General features: G+C 42.1%; 1 protein-coding gene across 3 annotated transcripts in view; it reads left to right on the top strand.

Moving 5' to 3' along the window:
• LOC139414306 (rho guanine nucleotide exchange factor 10-like protein) overlaps positions 1–26,145 on the top strand; it is a 161,709-nt gene that overhangs the window by 126,601 nt on the left and 8,963 nt on the right. For 2 of the 3 annotated variants that reach the window (XM_071162224.1, XM_071162223.1), the window contains exon 24: positions 7,211–7,382. The exons of the other annotated variant lie outside the window; for it this stretch is intronic. In XM_071162224.1, the coding sequence (XP_071018325.1) occupies positions 7,211–7,382 (172 nt within the window). The remainder of the gene's footprint in view (positions 1–7,210; positions 7,383–26,145) is intronic. 3 annotated transcript variants of the gene reach the window in all.

The raw sequence follows: 26,145 nt of genomic DNA, 5'->3' as shown, positions 1-26,145 counted from the left end.
GTGTGGTAGGGGCATATTACCTCTGTCACGCTTTGCTACCACTCTCGTGGTTATAAGCAATGCAGAACTCAGCTCCCTAATACCACGGTGTCAATTGGGTGAGCAGTTGTTGCCTTCACTTTATTTGATAGTGAGGAAAGAGTGCTCCACTACATGTTCAGCATCACCATCAATTTTAGAAGAGACCTTAGTGTCAAATATATGCTCTGATAGGCTGATGGGCTCTCCAGGCAGTATCCAATGTTTTCAAGACTGGCAGTCATGCAGCCCTGTAAACAAATATCACTTCCACTAACCTCTTCAATTAAATTACCCTACCAGTCAATTAATTATCACAACCGGCCTTGATTGGTAGTCCCATAGGGTGGCACACAATTGGCCCAGTGTCATCCGGGTTTGGCCGGTGCAGGCTGTTATTGTAAATAAGATTTGGTTCTTAACTGACTTGCTTAGTTAAATAAATGTTCAATTAAAAAAAAAAAACTTTTTGTTTGGCTAACTAATGTACAGGGTCAGATCAAATTTAAATCAGCCAGATATTGACATATCCAGTGAAACATATGCTAGACAAGGTGTCATGATGACAGGGTGTCAGTTAATGATTAGTTTGTTAATTAAGAATTAGTCGGTTTATACCAAAATCACTGATTAACCCCCCCTCATAATTTCTCGCAGTTCACTGACATTGTTAATGCTCTTTACATTTTATACAAGTTTGAACTTGGTCTGTAATTAGAGCTTAAATTCTTTGAAATAACGCTTCTTGAATTGAAATCTCTATCAGAAAAATAACATTTGGTAACACTTTATTTGTATAGTCCATCTGTAGAAAAAAAATGTTTAAAATGTAGATGCTCTACAGATGATCAGTTATAGTTCAACTAACAATCTACTAACCCTTGTCCTAACCTTAAACTTAACCCTAACCCTTTTATTTTCTTTTTCTAAACCTAACCCAACCATATTTTCTTTGCGGTTGCACTTGAAAATGGGAGAGATGCAGTATCCTCTCCACCCAAACAGAACAGAGCATGCACCTACTGCTGTGAAGTCAATTAAAAGAGAAAACACATCAAAGGGTTCTCTTCTCTCCCCACTCTCAAACAAAGGAGGTCCCTCTGGCAAGAGCACACAAACAGGTGGAAATCCCTGTCCGCTGGTGCCTCGCGCTCTCTCTCTTTCTCTCTCTCTCATACTCACTCTCACTGTCTTGCTCTCTTTCTGACTAATCTCTTAGCCCCTGACTCATAAACCAATAGGACCTGGGAGATGATGCCAGAGCCAGCCCCTGTCATGGTGCAGACCTCAGGGGTAGCATGCCTAGCCATGATAAGGCTCATTGCTCTTCCTCAGCAACTCATTCAGTTAAAACATATTTTTTATTTAACTATGCAAGTCAGTTAAGAACAAATTCTTATTTACAATGACAGCCTACCCCAGCCTACCCTGGGCCAATTGTGCACTGCTCAATAGGACTCCCAATCAGAGCTGGATGTGATACAGCCTGGATTCAAACCAGGGACTGTAGTGATGCCTCTTACACTGAGATGCAGTGCCTTAGTCCGCTGCGCCACTTGGGAGCCCGAGTTTGTGTCTGAAAAGCCTTCTCTTTTCCTGTGGTCTTGAGAAGTTGGAGGGTGGATGCTGTATTCTGACACAGTAGAAAAGATGCCCCAGTCTGTGAATCATTGGTGCAGTTAATTACAAGCTCAAGAGAGACATACTATGGCCTTCTGAGAAAGCAGGGTTGGTAATCTCCAGTCATCTGGCCTACTTGGGTTTTGTGGAAAGATTTAAAGAGGACTACATTCAGATGTTCTATTGGTCTTTTCTAATCAAGTACTTCAAACAATGTGTAGGCAGGTTGCTTAGGATTCAAACCTCCTCAAACAGCCTAATTCATACTCTTAGAGGAGGTGCTACAACAAATGGGACGCAGCCTAATTCATACTCTTAAAGTTGGGAGACAGGGTGCAAGGGGGGTTAGGGGGGCTAGGATGAGGGGTGGCTAGAGGGGTCCTCAAGGCCTGAGAGAGAAAATACTTCAGCTTCTCTTCTGCTGTGCTCATGGGTAAAGGAGCACCTGGTTCTTCTGGATACACTGAGTACACATGAAACATGGAATATTGATTGAGTTATTACAGATCAATGCTCTTCCATTTCCACCGGCCTCTCTATTAATAGATAATTCATTCATGAATGATCTTTTCCCAAAATCCTCACCCTTTAACCTTTTATACTCGTGGGAATTGGCCTATATGGATATGGTTAAATGCATAACCATGGTAGCAATTGAAAGGGAACAGCTTGGAGATAATGGGAAAATTATTAGACCATCTGACCACAACAGTTCACCTGACACAACACAGAATAAAAACATTACACTGATGATTTTATGTGCATTTTACATTTACCTTCTTTTTTTTGCTGCATTTGTTGATACCGAAATCTGAAAATACTCTGGTTACATTCATTAACATGATAATAACTATATTCCTGATAAATGTGGGGTAGGTGCAACATAAGACAACAAACATGACAAGGGTTTGAGTGAGAGGACTGACTGGTGTCTCCAAGTGGCCACACACCTCTCCAAGGTGTGCACAGTTTCTAAAGGAATTTCCATCTAAACAGGACCAATGAGTACCAACATGTGAAGTTCATAGGAGCATGTCAAATTGGATGTCAAATGAAAGCTAAGAGTCTATATTTTTGGGAAGGCATAGATAGATGTTTCAATCATTTTCCATCTTTAATTAGTCATACGTAAAGGCTTTGATTTCCGGATAAACAGATGGAAAAGGGGTGTTAGAAAACAGCTACCAGGACAAGTCTTAAAAGGAATCAGAAATACATCAAAACACATTAATGTTAAAGTAAAGACCACTGCCAACTAATATCAACACTTATATTTTGTTTTGAAGAAATTGTTTACATTGCCATTTAATTCTGATACCAAAATCCCAAATAATGTATCTTTAAGATATTTAAAAATGTCTATCCTCATGAGGAGGGAGGATACTGAAAGTTGACAGAAGTAACAAGTAATCGTCGACCTACCAATTAGTTATAGTGATTTACTAATATCAATTTTGTTTATGAATTAGAAAGTGATTAAAACTCATAATTCCGTTACCAGAAAAAATCAGTAATGGAATTATTGCAACTGAATTGGCTACAATGGGAAATCATAATAGTCACCTGCTACTGTCCTGCCTTCCACTGGCATACTGTTATTATTATTTTATTTTATTTATTTTTCTGTTATTTTACCAGGTAAGTTGACTGAGAACACATTCTCATTTGCAGCAACGACCTGGGGAATAGTTACAGGGGATGAATGAGCCAATTGTAAACTGGGGATTATTAGGTGACCGTGATGGTTTGATGGCCAGATTGGGAATTTAGCCAGGACACCAGGGTTAACACCCCTACTCTTACAATAAGTGCCATGGGATTTTTAATGACCACAGAGCGTCAGGACACCCGTTTAACGTCCCATCCGAAAGACAGCACCCTACACAGGGCAGTGTCCCCAATCACTGGCCTGGGGCATTGGGATATTTTTTAGACCAGAGGAAAGAGTGCCTCCTACTGGCCCTCAAACACCACTTCCAGCAGCATCTGGTCTCCGATCCAGGGACTGACCAGGACCAACCCTGCTTAGCTTCAGAAGCAAGCCAGCAGTGGTATGCAGGGTGGAATGCTGCTGGCTAAATGTTATGTTCAGCTGGTTACTGTTTTCTTTCTCTTTCTGTTATCTGGTGGTCAAACCAAGAGTGTTAACAACAATCTGAGTCTGGACAACCTCTCTCTCTCTCACACTCATACTCTCTCTGTCTTGCTCTCTTTCTGACTAATCTCTTAGCCCCTGACTCATAAACCAAGAGGAAATGGGAGATGATGCCAGAGCCAGCCCCTGTCATGGTGCAGACCTCGGGGGTAGCATGCCTAGCCATGATGAGACGCATTGCTCTTCCTCAGCAACTCATTCATTTAAAAATGTTTTTATTTAACTAGGCAAGTCAGTTAAGAACAAATTCTTATTTACAATGACAGCCTACCCCAGACGACGATGAGCCAATTGTGCACCACCCTATAGGAATCCCAATCACGGCCAGATGTGATACAGCCTGGATTCAAACCAGGGACTGTAGTGACGCATCTTGCACTGAGATGCAGTGCCTTAGACCGCTGCGCCACTTGTTTGTGCCTGAAAAGCCTTCTCTTTTCCTGTGGTCTTGAGAAGTTGGAGGGTGGGAGGATGTTGTGTACTGACACAGTAGAAAAGATGCCCCAGTCTGTGAATCATTGGTGCAGTTAATTACAAGCTCAAGAGAGACACACTATGGCCTTCTGAGAAAGCAGGGTTGGTAATCTCCCGTCATCTGGCCTACTTGGGTTTTGTGGAAAGATTTAAAGAGGGCTACATTCAGATGTTCTATTGGTCTTTTCTAATCAAGTACTTCAAACAATGTGTAGGCAGGTTGCTTAGGATTCAAACCGTCTCAAACAGCCCAATTCATACTCTTAGAGGAGGTGCTCCCACAATAATGTGGTTTTTACAGAATACAAGGTAAATTATTGGATTCTTCACATACCACACTAAGACGTTATCACATTCCACTACCTTTTCAAGCTTTTTTTTGTTAAATGAAAGCATGCTTTGCTTTTATACTTACAAGACCATCAGGCTTGATTGAGTGAGCTGTTTTGTCTCTTAGTAATGTGGTGCCTCCCTGTATTTCTTTTAACTTTTATTTTAGCAATATAAATCAAATCACATTTTATTTGTCACTTGCTTTGTAAACAATAATTGTGACTGACAGTGAAATGCTATTTGGTTAACTACTTAGCAGTCTTATGGCATTGGGGTAGAAGCTGTTCAGGGTCTTGTTGGTTCAAGTCTTGATGCATCAGTACCACTTGCTGTGCGGCAGCAGCGAAAACAATCTATGACTTGGGTCTTTGACAATTTGTAGGGCCTTTCTGACATTGCCTGGATACAATACGTCATTGAGAAAATGTTTTATTTTCATAATAACCTTATTTTTTTGGTCAGTAGATGCCCAACATAACAAAAGGTGGTGGTGTGTTACTCAGATAGATAAATCCTGTCTGAATTCCTGATTTCTGTAACCGTTAGCGTATCTGTGTAATATTGACATAAGCTCAGAATACGCAAACATGGTCCTTGTCACGTTCTGACCTTTATTTCCTTTGTTTTGTCATTATTTAGTATGGTCAGGGCGTGAGTTGGGGTGGGCAGTCTATGTTTGTTTTTCTATGATTTGGGTATTTCTATGTTTCGGCCTAGTATGGTTCTCAATCAGAGGCAGGTGTCATTAGTTGTCTCTGATTGAGAATCATACTTAGGTAGCCTGGGTTTCACTGTGTGTTTGTGGGTGATTGTTCCTGTCTCTGTGTTTGCACCAGATAGGGCTGTTTAGGTTTTCTCACGTTTTGTTAGTCTATTCATGTATAGTTTTCTTCACTAAAGCACCATGAATAGAAACCACGCTGTATTTTGGTCCGCCTCTCCTTCAACTCAAGAAAACCGTTACAGTCCTGTTTAATCAATTGCTGTGCTGATCAAAGGACAGTTCATTACCTCTGCCAAGTGAATATGTAGCTTCAAGTTATGTTTGTATTTATTATTGCAATAAAGATTGTGATGCTACAATTTCCAATGGGCTTATATCAAAAAAATACATACAGCCTAAGGATGTGGGGCTAATATATACACACACATCATTTTAGCAGGACACAGTAAAATCCATTATCCCTCTGAAGAGTCTGAATTAGTGGTGTGAAAAATTCTATAATTTACCTTGCATGCGGTACAAACCACGTTATTGTGGGAGCACCTCCTCTAAGAGTATGAATTAGGCTATTTGAGAAGGTTTCAATCCTATGAAACCTGTCTACACATTGTTTGAAGTATAATAGACCAACATAGCTACTGTAGTAGGTCAAAGCTGTGTGCTGGAAAACCTTGGTAGAGCAAGAGTGGAGTAGGCATTGTGGTGCTCATGTGAATTTCATTTATTTTTCATCCTATTTATCACTTAAAGGTGCAATATGCAGAAATCGCTCTGCCATTTCCTGGTTGCTAAAATTCTAATAGTTCGCCTAATTTCAGTTAATGTGACAAAACAAGCAAGCGCAGAGAATCATTGTACCATCTAAACCACTGTGAAATATTTGTTAATTAACCAAAAATATAGTATGTTCAGCTGTTTGAAGCTGGTGCACAGAACGGAAAGTAAAAGACGTAAAAACACAACTTAAGAATGGGAAGCATAGAAATAGGGCACATTGAACAGATCTACCGCTTGTTAGACTTGCTTCCAATGAGAATGACAGATCTATAACTCACAATTCTATGTGAATTTGGCCAGGTCGCCCAAAAAGTTACATATTTGAGATTTAAAACGTAGTTTTTTGTTTTTAATCTGGATGGTTTTTACACCGGAAGGTGATTATGCCACATTATTATACAACACTATTAAATACAACGCCTAGAGAGGGGTTCTTATATATCATTGATCCACAGTACTTTCTTTAGTGTGCACATTTGTGTATGTGCTTCTGTGTGGGTGAGTTTTTATGTGCATGCATACGTTTAATAAAGTCATATCTGTGATATTATAACTTCATTATGGATAAGGTGTCTACATACAAGTCCATAAAATTGTGATGTGCAGAGCAATGGTAAATAAGCAATTACAGACAGTATCGTCACACTTTATATGGTAATTTGTTTTGATAGCCAGAATGCAATATACCGGTATTATAAATGTCCAGATTTCGCTAGGATAATATTTTTTCTCCAGATTGGAAGCACGTACCTAAGCAGTTCCTCACATAACCCTTATATCTGATAGCAGAGAAAGCTAACCCAGATAACATTACGTGATTTGACAAAACAAATCTGTTCTATTGCATTTAGACTAGGATCTCTACATGTAAAATTAATTGTATTCATAAAAACTCAGATCTACAGTATATCTAATTTAAAACATATTTGTAAACCGGTGGCCATACTGTTTGGTCATTGATTTGTATCTACATGTTCTGTGTGTAAGCATTTGCTTGCCAGCTCTAGGCCTATTTTAAGTCCCATCTCTACTATGGTTTCCATGGTGATGTTATTCACTGCTTCCATAGTGATGTTATTCACAGCTTCCCCCCCTTCCCTCTCTTCCAGAGGTTTGAGGTACACCCAGACCCCATGGTGACCGTGGCCCATATGGTGCGGGCTGGGGGAGGAGTTTGGATGGCCTTTAGTGAGGGCTCTTCTATTCGCCTGTTCCACACTGAGACACTGGAGCATCTGCAGGAAATCAACATCTCCACGCGAGTATCTTTGCACAACCCAGGTAGAGTACAGAACACCCACCCTCAGGTTGGCATAGGGATTCATCTTGACCTTCTAATTCCAGGGGCCAACGTTTTCCTTCTGTTTTTACAGTAGAGCCCAATGTCACCCTCTCTAACACTCCTGCCCTTAAGCCCTCTGATTTAATGCATCTCTATAATTTTGACGTCCCATTCTTGGTTGTTTTTGAAGTATTTTAGAAAACACTTAAGTAAAGTGTTGTATGACACAACGTCAACTCCACAAGTCTTTGCTATTTTTCTATCACATTCAAATCTGTCTTCAAGCTCATGCAAATGCATGAGCTTGACCTGTTGTATTAGTGGGGCTAGGAGGAAAACATATGGCACACATTAGTCCGTTTTTGGGGCCCTCATTGTACAAGAGCAATGACAGGGCACCAATTAAGTCACGCCTACGATGCGCTCCTCACTGGACAGGTATTCTGGTCGTGTCTTGCTGGAACTAGCTGCTCCTTGGGTCCTGTGCTCCAGGGATTGACCTGAATAAGTAGCCGCTAGAACCTGAGGAGCCCTAATGAAGCTGTAGGGTAAGAGGCTGGAATTAATAAAAGGAGTAGAGTCATGAAGGCGCTGTTAAAATCAGGCAAAGTTTTTCATTGCAGGAGTTGCCATGGAAACACTTGTTTTTCCTTTAACGTCCCTGCAACGCTGGTATTGTGCCAGTTTTTCCCCCTTCTTTCTATTGGCGTCTCTCCATTTTCTTCTCTCCTCTCTCACTTTCTCTCTTCTTACCTTATCTTTCTCCCTTTCATTTTGTACTGCCACATCTCTTTTCTTCTCACCCATATTTTCTGTCTTCATCTCACCCTCATTTTACCTCTCACTGCAACCCCTTTAGGATGATATATACATTCTCCTCACCTTCATGATACATTAAATATACTGTATATCAGCCAACCCAGGTATTTCCATGGGAGAGTCAGGATAAACCAACAGCAGACACAGAAAAGAGTATGTCTGAGGGTAGTCATTCCACACATTGTCATTTTGATTCAATCTCTGCCCAAGGTCCTATGGCCCAGGGAGTCATTACATCCATTAACCTGGTGCCTCAACTCTCACACTGTTTCTGATGGTTATTTTGAGCTGATTCAGTGTAGCCTGTGCTCCCTTTCCCCTAATGCTGTCTGAATCTATTCAAATGTGCCTCCTTCCCCCATGCATCTCAGCCCAGACAGAGTTTGATATTCTCCTGGTCAAAAGGACTGAGGATCAGAGTTGGACAAAACTAAAATAAGAAAAAGGCAGTGCACCAAATCAAGCTTCAGCAGCGAGACAAAGATACTTACTGTCAACAGTTCCACTGTTGTAGCCCTTTCTCATGAAATGGATGGGAGAAGGAAATAATAATAAAAAGAGTCATGTTTCAGAAAGCCCAAGCTTTTCTTTCTCAGATCAAAGTTTATTTTTGTCAGACACTTGTAGAAGACGTTCCTATCGGTCAAGATGTCTAGACTTTAGATAGTTTGGTGATCCTGAGGTCATTTCCTCCCTACTCCAGCACTTCCTTATGAAATATGCAGCATGTATGAGAACCAGGGAGGGTGGCAGGTTGGCCTCAGGGAAAGTTGGAAGACATGGTGCAAGGGGGATTAGGGGGGCTAGGATGAGGGGTGGCTAGAGGGGTCCTCAGGGCCTGAGAGAGAAAATGCTCCAGCTTCTCTTCTGCTGTGCTCATGGGTAAGGCTTTGATTTCCGGATAAACAGATGGAAAAGGGGTGTTAGAAAAGCTACCAGGGAAAGTCTTCAAAGGTATAAGAAATAAATCAAAACACAATAATGTTAAAGTAAAGACCCTGCCAACTAATATCAAACTTATATTTTGTTTTGGAGAAATTGTTTACATTGCCTTGTGCCTTGTAATTCTGATACCAAAATCCCACATACTGTATCTTTAAGATATTTAAAAATGTCTCTCCCTCTTGAGGAGGGAGGATAATGAAAGTTGACAGAAGTAACAAGTAATCGTCGACCACCAAATAGTTATAGTGATTTAGCAATATCAATTTTGTTTATGAATTAGTAAGTGATTAAAATTCCGTAATTCCGTTACCCAAAAAATTAGTAATGGAATTGCTGCAACTGAGTTGGCTACAATGGGAAATCATAATAGTCACCTGCTACTGTCCTGCCTCCCACTGGCATACTGTCATTGTGTGACTGTATGTTATTTGGTGAGAGAGACAATACAGTAGACGGCACGCGTCAAATGTTTGATTTATGACCCTATGTCCGGATGACGTGTGTATGCCCAAATATGGGCATCCAGGCAGAACATCCTGGCGGGAAGTTATCACGTGGTTATGCCCATATAAGTGCATCCTGTTCCTGTTGTCACGTGTTAGGGTGTGTGTTAATTTATGCATATATTGCATCCATTCCTTTGAAGTTGTCATGATGATTGATGTGTAAGGACACCATTGAACTGGATGGGATGTGTTTGAACATATCAAGGAGGATGGCGCCACACCCCCAATTTTATTGCACACAGGGAGTATGGCGAAGCCAGGTAGGAGACCTGCGCCAACTTCCTGTGCTTACCGGGGGGCTAGAGAGACCGGGCAGGCACCGTGTTATGCTGTGGAGCGCATGGTGTCTCCAGTGCGGGTGCATAGCCCGGTGCGGTACATACCAGCTCCTCGTATCGGCCGGGCTAGAGTAAGCATCGAGCCAAGTGTCATGGAGCCGGCTTTACGCATCTGGTCTCCAGTGAGTCTCCTTGGGCCGGCTTACATGGCACCAGCCTTGCGCACGGTGTCCCCGGTTCGCCTGCATAGCCCAGTGCGGGCTATTCCACGTCGCCGCACTGGCAGGTCGACCGGGAGCATTCAACCAGGTATGGTTGGGCAGGCTCTGTGCTCATGAGCTCCAGTGCGCCTGCACAGTCCGGTCTATCCAGTACCACCTCCAAGCACCAGCCCTCCGATGGCAGCTCCCCGCACCAGGCTTCCTGTGCGTGTCCTCGGCCCAGTACCACCAATGCCAGCACCACGTACCAGGCCTTCAGTGCGCTTCGCCTGTCCAGCACTGTCAGAGCCTTCCTCCTCTACAGCGCTGCCAGAGTCTCCCATCTGTTCAGCGCTGCCGGAGTCTCCCGCCTGTCCAGCGCTGTCAGAGCTGACAGTCTGCAAGAGCTGCCAGTCTGCAAGGAGCAGCCAGAGCTGCCAGTCTGCAAGGAGCAGCCAAGCTGCCAGTCTGCAAGGAGCCGCCAGAGCTGCCAGTCTGCAGGGAGCTGCCAGTCTGCAGGGAGCTGCCAGTCTGCAAGGAGCTGCCAGTCTGCAAGGAGCTGCCAGTCTGCAAGGAGCTGCCAGAGCTGCCAGTCTGCAAGGAGCCGCCAGAGCCGCCAGTCTGCAAGGAGCCGCCAGAGCCATCAACCTGCCTGAGCTTCCTCTCAGTCCTGAGCTTCCTCTCAGTCCTGAGCTTCCTCTCAGTCCTGAGCTTCCTCTCTGTCCTGAGCTTCCTCTCAGTCCCGAGCTTCCCCTCAGTCCCGAGCTACCCTTCAGTCCCGAGTTACCCCTCAGTCCCGAGCCACCTCAGTCCCGAGCTGTCCCTCAGTCTGGAGCTGCCCCTCAGTCCAGTGGGGCCCTTGGTGAGGGTTACTAGGCCAAGGTCGGCGGCGAGGGTCGCCAATCTAAGGACGCGATGCAGGCGGACTGAGACTTTGTTGGAGTGGGGTCCACGTCCCGCGCCGGAGCCGCCACCGTGGACAGACGCCCACCCGGACCCTCCTCTATGGGTTTAGGTGTGCGGCCGGGAGTCCGCACCTTGGGGGGGGGGGTTCTGTCACGCCCTGGTCTTAGTATTTTGTGTTTTCTTTATTATTTTGGTCAGGCCAGGGTGTGACATGGGTTATTTATGTGGTGTGTTTTGTCTTGGGGTATTTTGTAGGTCATGGGTTTGTGGTTAGTGGTTTTGTCTAGTATAGTCTATGGCTGCCTGGAGTGGTTCTCAATCAGAGGCAGGTGTTTATCGTTGTCTCTGATTGGGAACCATATTTAGGCAGCCATATTCTTTGAGTGTTTCGTGGGTGATTGTTCCTGTCTCTGTGTTTGGTAGCACCAGATAGGGCTGTTTAGGTTTTCACGGTACTGTATTGTTCGTGTTTATCATCTTCACTAAAGATGTATCGAAATAACCACGCTGCATTTTGGTCCGCCTCTCCTTCGACGGAAGAAAGCCGTAACACTGGGGGTATTGGGTTGGGGGAAGACGCATTATAAATAAGACCCAGAACAACACAACACATAACCTGTAGCCAAAGGGTTTGTCAACGAGAATAGGGTATGTTTAGCAACATTAGTGAGGGAGGCTTTGTTGCGATATAGGAAGCCAATTCTAGATTTAATTTTGGATTAGAGATGCTTAATGTGAGTCTGGAAGGAGAGTTTACAGTCTAACCAGACACCTAGGTATTTGTAGCTGTCCACGCATTCTAAGTCAGAGCCGTCCAGAGTAGTGATGCTGGATGGGCGAGCAGGTGCGTGAAGTGATCGGTTGAATTGCATGCATTTAGTTTTACTTGCGTTTAAGAGAAGTTGGAGGTCACGGAAGGAGAGTTGTATGGCATTGAAGCTTGTCTGGAGGTTAGTTAACACAGTGTCCAAAGAGGGGCCAGAAGTATACAGAATGGTGTCGTCTGCGTAGAGGTGTATCAGAGAATCACCAGCAGCAAGAGCAACATCATTGATGTATACAGAGAAGAGAGTCGGCCTGAGGATTGAACCCTGTGGCACCCCCATAGAGACGGCCTGAGGTCCGGACAATAGGCCCTCCGATTTGACACAATGAACTCTATCAAGGAAGTATTTGGTAAATCAGGCGAGGCAATCGTTTGAGAAACCAAGGCTGTCGAGTCTGCCAATAAGAATGTGGTGATTGACAGAGTCGAAAGCCTTGGCCAGGTCGATGAAGACAGCTGCACAGTAATGTCTCTTATCGATGGCGGTTATGATGTCGTTTAGGACCTTTAGCGTGGCTGAGGTGCACCCATGACCAGCTCTGAAACCAGATTGCATAGCGGAGAAGGTACGGTGGGATTCGAAATGGTCAGTAATCTGTTTGTTAATTTGGTTTTTGAAGACCTTAGAAAGACAGGGTAGGATAGATATAGGTCTGTAGCAGTTTGGGTCTAGAGTGTCAACCCCTTTGAAGAGGGGGATGACCGCGGCAGCTTTCCAATCTTTGGGAATCTCAGACGATACGAAAGAGAGGTTGAACAGGCTAGTAATAGGGGTTGCAACAATTTCGGCAGATAATTTCAGAAAGAGAGGGTCCAGATTATCTAGCCCGGCTGATTTGTAGGGGTCCAGATTTTGCAGCTCTTTCAGAACATCAGCTATCTGGATTTGGGTGAAGGAGAAATGGGGGAGGCTTGGGTAAGGTGCTGTGGGGGGTGCAGGGCTGTTGACCAGGGTAGGGTAGCCAGGTGGAAAGCATGGCCAGCCGTAGAGAAATGCTTATTGAAATTCTCAATTATAGTGGATTTATCGGTGGTGACAGTGTTTCCTAACCTCAGAGCAGTGGGCAGCTGGAAGGAGGTGCTCTTATTCTCCATGGACTTTACAGTGTCCCAGAACTTTTTTGAGTTAGTACTACAGGATGCAAATTTCTGTTTGAAAAAGCTAGCCTTAGCTTTCCTAACTGCCTGTGTATATTTGTTACTAACTTCCCTGAAAAGATGCATATCACGGGGGCTATTCGATGCTAATGCAAAACGCCACAGGATGTTTTTGTGCTGGTCAAGGGCAGACAGGTCTGGAGTGAACCAAGGACTATATCTATTCCTAGTTATACATTTTTTGAACGGGGCATGCTTATTTAAGATGGTGAGGAAAGGACTTTTAAAGAATAGCCAGGCATCATCTACTGACGGGATGAGGTCAATGTCATTCCAGGATACCCCAGCCAGGTCGATTAGAAAGGCCTGCTCGCAGAAGTTTTTTAGGGAACGTTTGACAGTTATGAGGGGTGGTCTTTTGGTCGCAGACCTATTACGGATGCAGGCAATGATGCAGTGATCGCTGAGATCTTGATTGAAAACAGCAGAGGTGTATTTGGAGGGAGAGTTAGTTAGGATGACATCTTTGAGGGTGCCCGTGTTTACGGATTTGGAGTTGTACCTGGTAGGTTCATTGATCATTTGTGTGAGATTGAGGGAATCAAGCTTGGATTGTAGGATGGCCGGGGTGTTAAGCATGTCCCAGTTTAGGTCACCTAGTAGCACGAGCTCAGAAGATAGATGGGTGGGAATCAATTCACATATGGTATCGAGGGCACAGTTGGGGGTGCAGAGGGAGGTCTATAGCAAGCGGCAACAGTGAGAGACTTGTTTCTGGAAAGGTGAATTTGTAGAAGTAGAAGCTCGAATTGTTTGGGTACAGACTTGGATAGTAATACAGAACTCTGCAGGCTATCTTTGCAGTAGATTGCAACACCGCCCCCTTTGGCAGTTCTATCTTGGCGGAAAATGTTATAGTTAGCGATGGAGATTAAGGTTTTTGGTGTTTTCCTAAGCCAGGATTCAGACACGGCTAAGACATCCGGGTTGGCAGAGTATTCTAAAGCAGTGAGTAAAACAAACTTAGGGAGTAGGCTTCTAATGTTAACATGCATGAAACCAAGGCTTTTATGGTTACAGAAGTCAACAAATGAGAGCACCTGGGGAGTGGGAGTGGAGCTAGGCACTGCACTGCAGGACCTGGATTAACCTCTACATCACCAGAGGAACAAAGGAGAAGTAGGATAAGGGTACGGCTAAATGCTATACGAACTGGCCGTCTAGCACGTTCGGAACAGAGAGTAAAAGGAGCAGGTTTCTGTGCACGATAGCATAGATTCAAGGCATAGTGTACAGACAAAGGTAAGGTAGGATGTGAGTATATTGAAGGTAAACCTAGGCATTGAGTAATGATGAGAGAGTTATAGTCTCTAGAGACGTATAAACCAGGTAATGTCATCGCATATGTAGGAGGTGGAACAACATGGTTGGTTAAGGCATATTGAGCAGGGCTAGAGGCTCTACAGTGAAATAAGACAGTAATCACTAACCAGGACAGTAATGGACGAGGCATATTGATATTAGAGAGAGGCATGCATAGCCAAGTGAACATATGGGTCCAGTGAGTGGTTGGTCTGACTGGGGACACGGCGATTCAGACAGTTAGCAGGCCGATGCTAACAAGCTAACAGTTAGTAGGCCGGGGCTAAACAAGCTAGCAGTTAGCAGACTGGGGCTGGCAAGCTAGCAGTTAGCAGACCGGGGCTGGCAAGCTAGCAGTTAGCAGACCGGGTTAGCAAGCAAGCAGTTAGCAGGGGCAAGCAAGTTAGCAGACCGGGGCTAGCAAGTTAGCCTTTGGGGGATGTCGCGATGGGGGTAAGTCTGTTTTTGCCTCTTCGTGCGGTGTAGTCGATAGACCAGTCGTGGAATTAGTAGGGTTCCAAGTAGCTCTAGGTAGCTAGCAGGCCTAGCAGGTTAGCAGAATGGGCCTTCAGTGGGCGTCGCGCCTGAGGGGCCTGTTGGAATCCTCGGGCAGATTATGTCGGTATTCCAGTCGTAGAGGATCGGCGGGTTCTGTTCCCCGTACCGGCAGTAGAAGGGGTCCGGATATTGTAGCCCAGGAGTGGGCTTCGGTGGTAGCACAGGAGCCCTGTCCAGGCTAATTGGTGCTTGCTCCGGGATGGAAACACTGTTACCGGATGTCCACCGCGCATACCCCCTATCTACAAGTTAAAATATTATGATGGGGAGCTTATAGAGGGATCTTTTTATGAGAAGGAACTACAGAAGGTACAGTTGGGTAAAGACAAAGTATTCCACGTGGAGGAGATTCTTACAGAAGTCAACAAATGAGAGCACCTGGGGAGTGGGAGTGGAGCTAGGCACTGTAGGACCTGGATTAACCTCTACATCACCAGAGGAACAGAGAAGAAGTAGGATAAGGGTTATTTAATTATTTTCCTCCGCTAGTCTGCATTTTTTTGGTGGGCTCCTCCTTCCTTCAAGATAGAGTCAAAGGCCCGGGTCACCTCTGCCTGACTCTTATTTTTTTAAGACCCTTACAAATGCTATTTTAGAGAAAATATCTATAACCATTAGCATGTAGCCATTTCCATCATTTTTTATCTGCAAGGGCCTGCATGTCACATAGATCCGCTTGAAACAGGGACAAGGGATGAGTAGAAAAAAATATATTTATTGGAATTTTTTTTAGTACAGGTTTATGCAGAGTATAAGCATCCTGCTCTGCTAACCACTCATTCACTTATTAAGCAATGCCTAACCGGCTACCTGTTTCTTCCGCTATAGCTCTCTGTAAACGCTCCTTATCCCCATAATACCCAGGGTTAGAGTGGGTATAATAAATGTTTTTCAACATCTGCTCTGCCATCCTTCTTGCCTCTCTGAGGTACAATAACGTTAATGAGCCCCTTTGAAATAACGACAACATTTAATTTTCATTTTGAATTTTTATTTTTTGCAAACATCAAGTATTATGTATAAAGACAATTCAGGATTCGTAGCAGGATACTAGTCCCAGTTTTCTCAACGAACCAAGCATGCAACACCCTGTATATTTGGTTTACATTTACAGGCTTGTGTCGCAGAATTTTTAAAACGCACATATCCGCTATATAAGTATATAAACAACAAATATGATACATGTTGCAATTAAACGGTGTTTCAAACAAATAAAGTAAAATCTTAGACAAAATTGTTTCTAGTTCTTCAGAATCATCCACAAGACGGGATACCAGTTGTGTCCATTGTAGACTCCATTTTTACCACACGCTCTACATTAGCCCATGTATTGTGGGTTGTGTAGAACGATACATTGTTCACTTTATTTTCAGTAATTTGATGCATAACATTTGTAAGTTCTCTCAAAATAAAAAATGATTCATTCTCTATAAACATCATATGCATATAGTTACCCATTGCTTTACATCTAAATAACAAATATGTATTGTCACTCGGTCTCTTGCGGTTTATTGAGCCAGAAAGTCATCACATCAGCCACCACAGCTTCCCTGTATCTGTTGTCGTCCACCAGGGTGTGTCGGATTTCTTTGAGTTTCTTGTGGATGTAGATCGACCTCCTTCAGTTCATGTAGGAAAGCCTTGGTTACCCCTTAACTCTGGGAATAGATGGCACAAGACCCATAGACTCCAGGGCTCTGACCAGCGAAGGTATAAAGCTGCAGGACCACAGTCTTTTCACCAGCTTCTCAAAATGGTTGAAGAAGTAGTATCTTGGGGGCTCCTATAAACACGATGACGGCGCTGGCTGGGGTGATTGATCTCATAACTTATGCATTTTTCTGTTATATACTCTCCAATCACCACGTCTAAAAGTATGGCTATAGAGGCCTTGATGGTGTCCACAAAAATAGTACTGACCACCCCATCAAACACATCCTCAGGCTGTGTACATGTAGGGGATGTCGGGGGTCTTGCCAGGGGGGAGTAGAATAGTGGGCTGCGAGGCATAGAGTCCTTAGGGTCTGGCACCCATGACATATCAGAGTCGTGGTATGTTGTATGAATATCCATGGTATATGCTGAAATTAAGAACCGGAGGCTTTATGAGCACTCCTTTTATTGTTGAACCAGTCCTTTGGTATCAGGGCGTGGTTAGCACAACCGCATACTTAGTTTTCTTCGGGGGCTGACCCTTCTGAGGATGTCCCTTCTTGGGGTTCCTTTGAATCATAATCCTCAGGATTCGTATAGATTATGCACTTCCTTAGCCGAACAATGCTCTGCTGCTGTTGGCTCTGTACAAAAAGAGCGTCCAACAACTATAACATTTTAAATTCCATTAGATCCCAACTTTTAAAAGGAATAAGCGTGCGCAACCTAACATCCCCAGTCAGGCCACCATCAGGAATTTTTTTGTTGCGGGTTTCCTCGTTGCTGATATAGCTCTCCACGCACCCACATGGAAGTCCATTCTTTCTTTGTATTTTCACCCTGTGAAATACTCTTCCTGAGGAGTCAGGGGTACCTTCCCAACGGGTCTCGTAGCCCGTGAACACGCTATACCCCTTTGTGATAACTCTCAGTTCGGGACACACCACCTTGCGAAAAACCTCCCAGTCTTCAAGCCCGTAGTCCACTCCTAAAGTCTGGTCTGTATATTCTTCTCACTGCTTTACCGCTGATTACAAAATCCATGTTTAATTTCTTTAGTGGTTTATCGTGGTCACTTGTGTTGTTCTGGGTCTTATTTATAATGCGTCTTCCCCCAACCCAATACCCCCAGGGCATTCCTGCTTCATAGACAACAGCCCTAAAGGGCAATAAAAAAGAGGGTGTAGGGCCATCCTCTTTGAAATGTTTAAACACATCCCCCCAGTTCAATGAGGTCCCTACACATCAATCATCATGACAACTTCAAAGGAATAGATGCAATATATGCATAAATTAACACACACCCTAACACGTGACAACAGGAACAGGATGCACTTATATGGGCATAACCACGTGATAACTTCCCGCCAGGATGTTCTGCCTGGATGCCCATATTTGGGCATACACACATCATCCGGACATAGGGTTATAAATCAAACATTTGACGCGTGCCGTTCTCTGTATTGTCTCTCTCAACAAATAACAGAAATAGAAAGAAAACAGTAACCAGCTGAACATGACAGTATGCCAGTGGGAGGCAGGACAGTCGCAGGTGACTATTATGATTTCCCATCGTAGCCAATTCAGTTGCAACAATTTCATTACGTCATCCGGACATAGGTTCATAAATCAAACGTTTGTCGTGTGCCGTCTACTGTATTCTCTCTCTGGTGGTCAAACCAAGAGTGTTAAAACAGTCTGGACAACCTCTCCCTCTCTCTCACTCTGCCTCTCGTTCTCACTCTCCAGTTAATGTCACCTCTCCCAGCTCTTACTGACACCCACCCATGACCACCCCTCTCTTTCTATTTACTATAACCAGAATCCTCACCCACTGAGCATCGACCGACACTGGACGTCCATGGATGTTCAAATTTGGTCAGTCCACCCAGTCCACAAACGAACTGGGATGGACCAAATCTGAACCTATCATAGACATATGTTTCACAAGTTTGGATAGCACAGTACTGTACAGTGAGTAGAGCACAGTCAAGTACAATACAGTACAGTGAGTAGATCACAGTAGAGTACAGTCCAATACAATAGAGTAGTACAGTACAATACAGTACAGAACAGTACCGTGAAGTATAGTACAGTAGAATATAATATACTGAACTCTACTATACTGTACTGGACTATACTGCAGTGTACTCAACTGCACTCTACTGTACTGAACTCTACTGTACTCTACCCTACTCTGAACTGCCATTCTGTGCTGTATTGAACTGCACAGTACTCTACAGTGCTCTGATGTGCTGAGCTGAGCTGTGATGTCAAAACTTATGAAACATGAGGAAAATGACATTCATATCCATAATTATGCATTTATGTGTAGTACAGATCAGGGATCCATGATGCAATTCAGTTACCGCAATTTTGTTACCGGGTGTAAATCCATTTCACTTATTCAACAACCAAAATAGATGTTTTCTAACTCAAGGTGCCATGTCATAGCTGACACCCCATTCTTTCTGCAGACATCTTTGATTCTTAATTTGGAGCAAATATTTTACAGAGTTTTGAAAATGTGGTCGCATAAAAACCTGAGGGAGATTTTCCATTACCTCCGTTTGCATCGGCACAGATCCTCCACTAAATTATTTTTTGCACATTTTCCTGTGGAAATTGTTGAAAGTAGTCCTTGTGCATAGAGTTGTATGGTTTGTTAAACTTTGATATCAACATTTTAAATTGAAAAGAAAACTGAGTCAAAGTGTAAATCCATTATCAAGGAATTGCACCTATGCAATTTTAATGCACTTTAATGATTAAAGAAGTCTTCAACTACAGTATCAGGCACTTATTCGAGCTCTCCTAGCTGTGCTGTTGAGGAACTAGAGCAAGCACACTTGTAGTTGTTTTGTTTGGAACATAACTCTGCATTCCCGCCATCACACAATTACTGTTGTTGTTTACGCAATCCAAAAATTGTCTATTTTAAATTGCAATCGGAGTCAGGTGGGTATGATTTGTAAGCTTGTTCTATTGCCATCATGACTAGCTAAGTTATAATATACGATCTTACAGTGTTTGGCTTTCACAAGGCAATTCAGAGAAACAGACCATCATTTTGGTGCGCATAGAAAGGAGTCATGAGTGCATTCAGATACTTCAAAATTAACAAACATAGGCTCATTCTGTAGAGAACAATCCAGGGTATGATGCCATGTCATCTTGTAGTACAGTACATCAAACATAGTGATTGTAAACTTTGACACAATATGATGTAAGTTTTATGATTTGGAAATGTAAAGTGCACATTAGGACTCACCAGTGTTTGGCTTGCTTGTATGACATCAAAGCAGTATTTATAATAATCCTCAACATCACATCTTTCAAAATATATTGAGTCATCTAAATTTACAGAATTTTATTCACTGAGATAAAACATTTATAAAAGTTGCTTAATTACCGGGAGGTATGGAGGAAACATTTTGTTTTGAGCGATGCTCAAATTCAGAACAGCTGTCAGTCAAAACCCATACAGTGCTGTGAAGCACAGAGCCAAAGCTCTGACATAATGTATAGCATGTTACTGTACAGCCACCATGTTTCAATTTCGGTGCTTATTAATGACCAAATCTGCCACTTTCAAATCGTATACGGGTACGAGTGCAAAGGGTTAATGTGCTGCTCCTCACCAAGGGGTTTCTGTCCGACTGGGAAGGTTCTAAAGCCAAGAAGAAAAACCTGTCCCTTCTGCTAATGGGTTAAATAGTTGTTTTCTTTGGGTAAAAAAATATGGACAGTACCAGTCAAAAGTTTGGACACACCTACTCATTCAAGGGTTTTTCTTTATTTTTAACATTTTCTACATTGTAGTATAACAGTGAAGACATCAAAACTATGAAATAATGGATAAGGAATCATGTAGTAACCAAAAAAGTTTGAGATTCTTCAAAGTAGCCAGCCTTTGCCTTGATGACAGCTTTGCACACTCTTGGCATTCTCCCAACCAGCTTCATGAGGAATGCTTTTCCAACAGTCTTGAAGGAGTTCCCACATATGCTGAGAACTTGTTGGCTGCTTTTCCTTCACTCTGCGGTCAAACTCAAGCCCAAACCATCTCAATTGAGTTGCGGTTGGGTGATTGTGGAGGCCAGGTCATCTGATTGCAGCACTTCATCCCTCTCCTTGGTCAAATAGCCCTTACACAGCCCGGAGGTGTATTTTGGATCATTGTCTCGTTAAAAAACAAATGATAGTGGGACTAAGTGCAAACCAGATGGGATGGTGTATCGCAGTATGCCTTGAATTCTAAATAAATCAAAGACATTGTCACCAGCAAAGCACCCCTACACCATCACATCTCCTCTTCCATGCTTCACGGTGGGAACTACACATGCGGAGATCATCTGTTCACCCACTCTGCGTCTCACAAAGACACGGCGGTTCTAATCAAAATTCTCAAATTTGGACTCATCAGACCAAAGGACAGATTTCTACCAGTCTAATGTCCATTGCTAGTGTTTCTTGGCCCAAGTAAGTCTCTTATCATTATTGGTGCCCTTTAGTAGTGGTTTCCTTGCAGCAATTTGACCACGAAGGCCTGATTCACAGTCTCCTCTGAACAGTGGATGTTGAGATATCTGTTACTTGAACTCTGTGAAGCATTTATTTAGGCTGCAATTTCAGAGATTGGTAACTCTAATGAACTTATCCTCTGTAGCACAGGTAACTCTGGGTCTTCCGTTCCTGTGGCAGTCATCATGAGAACCAGTTTCATCATAGCTCTTGATGGTTTTTGTCTTGTCTTAAAGTAATGATGGACTGTCGTTTCTCTTTGCTTATTTGAGCTGTTATTGCCATAATATGGACATGATCTTTTACCAAATAGGGCTATCTTCTGTATACCACCCCTACCTTGTCACAACACAACTGATTGGCTCAAATGCATTAAGAAGGAAAGAAATTCCACAAATTAACTTTTAAGAAGGCACACCTATTAATTGAAATGCATTCCAGATGACTACCTCATGAAGCTGTTTGGGAGAATGCCAAAAGTGTGCAAAGCTGACATCAAGGCAAATGGTAGCTACTTTGAAGAATCTCCAATATAAAAATATATTTTGATTTGTTTAACCCTTTTTTGGTTACTCCATTATTCTATATGTGTTATTTAATTTTTTGGATGTCTTCACTATTATTCTACAATGTAGAACATTGAGTAGGTGTTTTCAAACTTATGACTGGTACTGTACTTCAAACAGTCCTCATTTGAAATATCACAGCAAAATATTTATCTTTAGAAACATATTTTTAACACAAAAACACTCCTTAGATCAGCCCACTGAAGACCTCTGCGTTACTGTGGAAACCGGAGGTGGAGGATCGATTAACCTTTTGCAGCAGGGGGCTAAATCAGGGTCAGATAGTGTTTCTTGAGAGTCTTAAACAAATATATATATTTTTTAAAGTATGCACCTCAAAACACATGGTTATGTGCGTAAAAAATGAAGACACATGTACCATGTCAGATATATAGTTTAAATATATTCCATTTTGACTTTGCTTCCCAACTTTATATACACAGAAGACTGAAATATACCAAAACCGTTTGACATAAAAACATCGGATTTTAGGTGGCTTTTTAAAATAATGATTATTAATTAGGAAATTATGAAAAATATGAATAACATTCCACCCATGAGACCACTAAGTAATTTGACTGCAGGTAAGGGCAACAACCTCCATAACTCCAGTCTTTGTCATTATCCTTCTTAATTGCTGTTCCTAGAAGATGTTCTCACTTCACTTTACAGTTCATGTTAACCCTGCAGTGGGTGTTCATGACAACCACTGCCCTTCTGATGCAGCACTCTGTGACACAGACTAGAAATAGACACAATCTCTATGTAAGCAGTTGGCTGACATTTCTAAGATTGAGTTCTTCACTGTGCCTTCTAACTCTCTTGTGACCCTCTGAGATCGCTTCCTCTCTTGCGACGCTTAACATGCACCTCAACGATCCTACATCCACTCCCTACTTGCACAACCCTGCTGTTTCTTCCAAATTTGAGCTGTGTTTGTGCGTGGTGAAATGAATCAATTAAGGTGCTCTCTAACCACTCATGCGAATCACACATCATAATCTGAGTGTGACACAGAACAACCATGTAAATGCAGCTCTACATGTAAATGAGCATTCTTTCAGTAGCGATCACATGGCTGTTATTGTAATTCAATTAGGTGATTGCCGTAGATATTAAGTGGAGCTCTAGATATCAGTACCAGGAGAGCCAATGACTGAGGGACCAGCATTGTATTGTCTCCTGTTTTGTTTGTAAATTCACAATTATGGCATCTTCATTTATAGTGATAACTAGGGTTGCAAAGCTACCGGTAAGTGATCCCGGTAACATTGGTAATTTATAGGTAATATATAGCAATTTATGGTCATTTTTACTTGAATAACTTGAAAAATATATATAAATATATAGTATACACTACCGTTCAAGTTTTTAAATGTCCTTGTTTTTGAAATAAAAACACGTTTCTTTGTAAATTAAAATTACATCAAATTTATCAGAAACACAGTGTAGACATTGTTCATTTTGTAAATGACAATTGTAGCTGGAAACGCCTGATTTTTAATGGAATAGCTACATAGGCGTCATTAAATAGTACCCGCAAAACACCAGTCTCAACGTAAACATTGAAGAGGCTCGAGTTCCTCGGTCCAGTGTCTGTGTTTTTTTCCCCATCTTTATCTTTTATTTTTATTGGCCAGTCTGAGATATGGCTTTTTCTTTGCGACTGCCTAGAAGGCCAGCATTCCGGAGTCACCTCTTCACTGTTGAAGTTGAGACTGCTGTTTTGCTGGTACTATTTAATGAAGCTGCCAGTTGAGGACTTGTGAGGCATCTGTTTTTCAAACTAGACACTCTAATGTACTTGTCCTCTTGCTCAGTTGTGCAGCGGGGCCTCCCACCCCTCTTTCTATTCTGGTTAGAGACAGTTTGCACTGTTCTGTGAAGGGATTAGTACACAGCGTTGTACAAGATCTTCCGTTTCTTGGCAATTTCTCACATGGAATAGCCTTCATTTCTCAGAACAAGAACAGACTGACGCATTTCAGAAGAAAGGTCTTGTTTCTGGCCATTTTGATCCTTTAACCAAACCCACAAAATGCTGATGATCCAGATACTGAACTAGTCTTTAATCAGGACAACAGTTTTCAGCTGTGCTAACATAATTGCAAAAGGGTTTTTTAATGATCAATTAGCCTTTTCAAATGATAAACTTGGATTAGCTAACACAACATGCCATTGGAACACAGGAGTGATGGTTGCTGATAATGGTCCTCTGTACGCCGATGTAGATATTCCATAAAAAAAATCTGCCGTTTCCAGCTTCAATAGTCATTTACAACATTAACAATGTCTACACTGTATTTCTGATGAATTTGGTGTTATTTTAATTTACAAAAATTTGCTTTTCTTTCAAAAACAAGGACATTTCTAAGTGACCCCAAACTTTTCAAAGGTAGTGTATATTTGTTATATCTGTGTCCAAATTGTCCATGAGTTTCTAGTAGATAGACCATATCGTTCAAGAAAATAGACAAATTAATTGAACTTCTCTAGGGTAGGGGGCAGCATTTGGAATTTTGGATGAAAAGCGTGCCAAAATTAAGCTGCCTTCTACTCAGGCCCAGAAGATAGGATATGCATATAATCTGGATAGAAATCACTCTAAACTTTCCAAAACTGTTAAAATAGTGTCTGTGAGTATAACAGAACTGATTTGGCAGGTTGAAAACCTGAGAAAAATCCATTCAGGAAGTAGGATTTTTTGTTGTTGTTCTAGTTTTCTATTCAATGCCATTACAGTATCCATTGACTTAGGACTCAAATTGCAGTTCCTATGCCTTCCACTAGATGTCAACAGTCTTTAGAAATAGTTTCAGGCTTGTATTCTGAAAAATGAGGGAGTAAGAGCAGTCTGAATGAGTAGACCCTGCTGTGTCAAAGCTTTTTCATGCGCGCGACCGAGAGTGCCTTTCTTGTTAACCTTTTATATTGGCAACGTTATTGTCCGGTTGAAATATTATCGATTATTTAGGCTAAAAACAACCTGAACAACCTTTACGGATACTATTTAGATTTTTTGGGCTGCCTGTTGTGACTGCGTTTGAGCCTGTGGATTACTGAAGAAAACGCGCGAACAAAACGGAGGTTTTTGGATATAGAGACTTTATCGAACAAAAGGAACATTTATTGAATAAATGAATGTCTTCTGAGTGCAACCATATGAAGATCATCAAATGTAAGGGATTCATTTTATCTCTATTTCTGACTCTCTAACTCTTCTACTTGGCTGGTTACTGTTTGTAATGATTTGTCTGCTGGGCTATGTTCTCAAATAATCATACAGCATGCTTTCGCCGTGAAGCATTTTTGAAATCTGACGCCGTGGTTTGATTCACAAGAAGTTCATCTTTAAAACTATGTAAAATAGTTGTATCTTTTCTGAATTATTATAATGAGTATTTCTGTATTTGAGTTTGGCGTTCTGCAATCTCACTGGATGTTGGCCAGGTGGGACGCTAAAGAGGTTAATCTAATCAATGGCATTATTTTCAATTAACTCTGCAACTTTTCTAATTCTTGTATTTTTTTTACAACTGCCACCTGTTTGGCTTCAAAGCATTTACAACAAAGACATGTTGACGTAGTTAAAAATATATATAGGTGTGTAAAAAAAAAAAAAGGATATTTCATGCTGAAACCCTCCTATTAAATACTAGTGGTATTCACTAAGTTGATGGTTTATATTTAGGATAATGTTTTATAGCTTTGTCATTTTCGATTTTAAAATCATCTAATGTTTAAAAAAAATTTAAACTGTATATTTCACATGTGATCACACAGGTCACACAGAGGGCCAGATATAAATGTGACCGCCCGGCTCATTTCGGTCTTTTGTAGCAAAATTTTAAATAGTGTTTTTTACATTGGATAAAAGTAAAGACTCTAGACTCTAAGACTCTAGAAAATGGTATATCATACACTACAGTTGGGGAACAATGGGAAAGTTTTTCTGCTTTGAAATTTGATAAACTTGTGGCCTCACTTTTTTTTGGTACACCTACTGGAGAGGTCTTCTTTGTCTACACCCATTCAGCATTGTTCACACCCTCTTAAGCCTTAGTTCACCCATCTCTTTAAGGATTCACATGAGGCTAAACAGAGTGAGAACGATAGTGTACTAAAAAGCCAAAGATTCCAAGACTAAAGGCTGGTTTATGCTACGTCTATCAACATGTCTGTATACAGTTGTCACAGCGACATCATGAACATTCTATTGTCTTCCGACATCAAACTTGACGTTATGAAAAAGTATAAATACAAAAACGACAGGCTGCATGACATCAGCAGCATGGTGTTCCAAAATAGCACAGCTGGTGTATTTTCACACCAATAAACCCATCTATTTAAAAAGTATAGTATATATGTCAATCAGGGTATTTACAAACAGCACAATTGGTAGTTCCCAGGGTATTTACAAACAGCACAATTGGTAGTTCCCAGGGTATTTACAAACAGCACAATTGGTAGTTCCCAGGGTATTTACAAACAGCACAATTGGTAGTTACCAGGGTATTTACA

The sequence above is a fragment of the Oncorhynchus clarkii genome, chromosome 7 (assembly GCF_045791955.1).
Source record: "Oncorhynchus clarkii lewisi isolate Uvic-CL-2024 chromosome 7, UVic_Ocla_1.0, whole genome shotgun sequence".
Taxonomy (NCBI): Eukaryota; Metazoa; Chordata; class Actinopteri; order Salmoniformes; family Salmonidae; genus Oncorhynchus; species Oncorhynchus clarkii.
The sequence above is the reverse complement of the archived record's forward strand: the minus strand, read 5'-3'. Positions and strand labels throughout refer to the sequence as shown.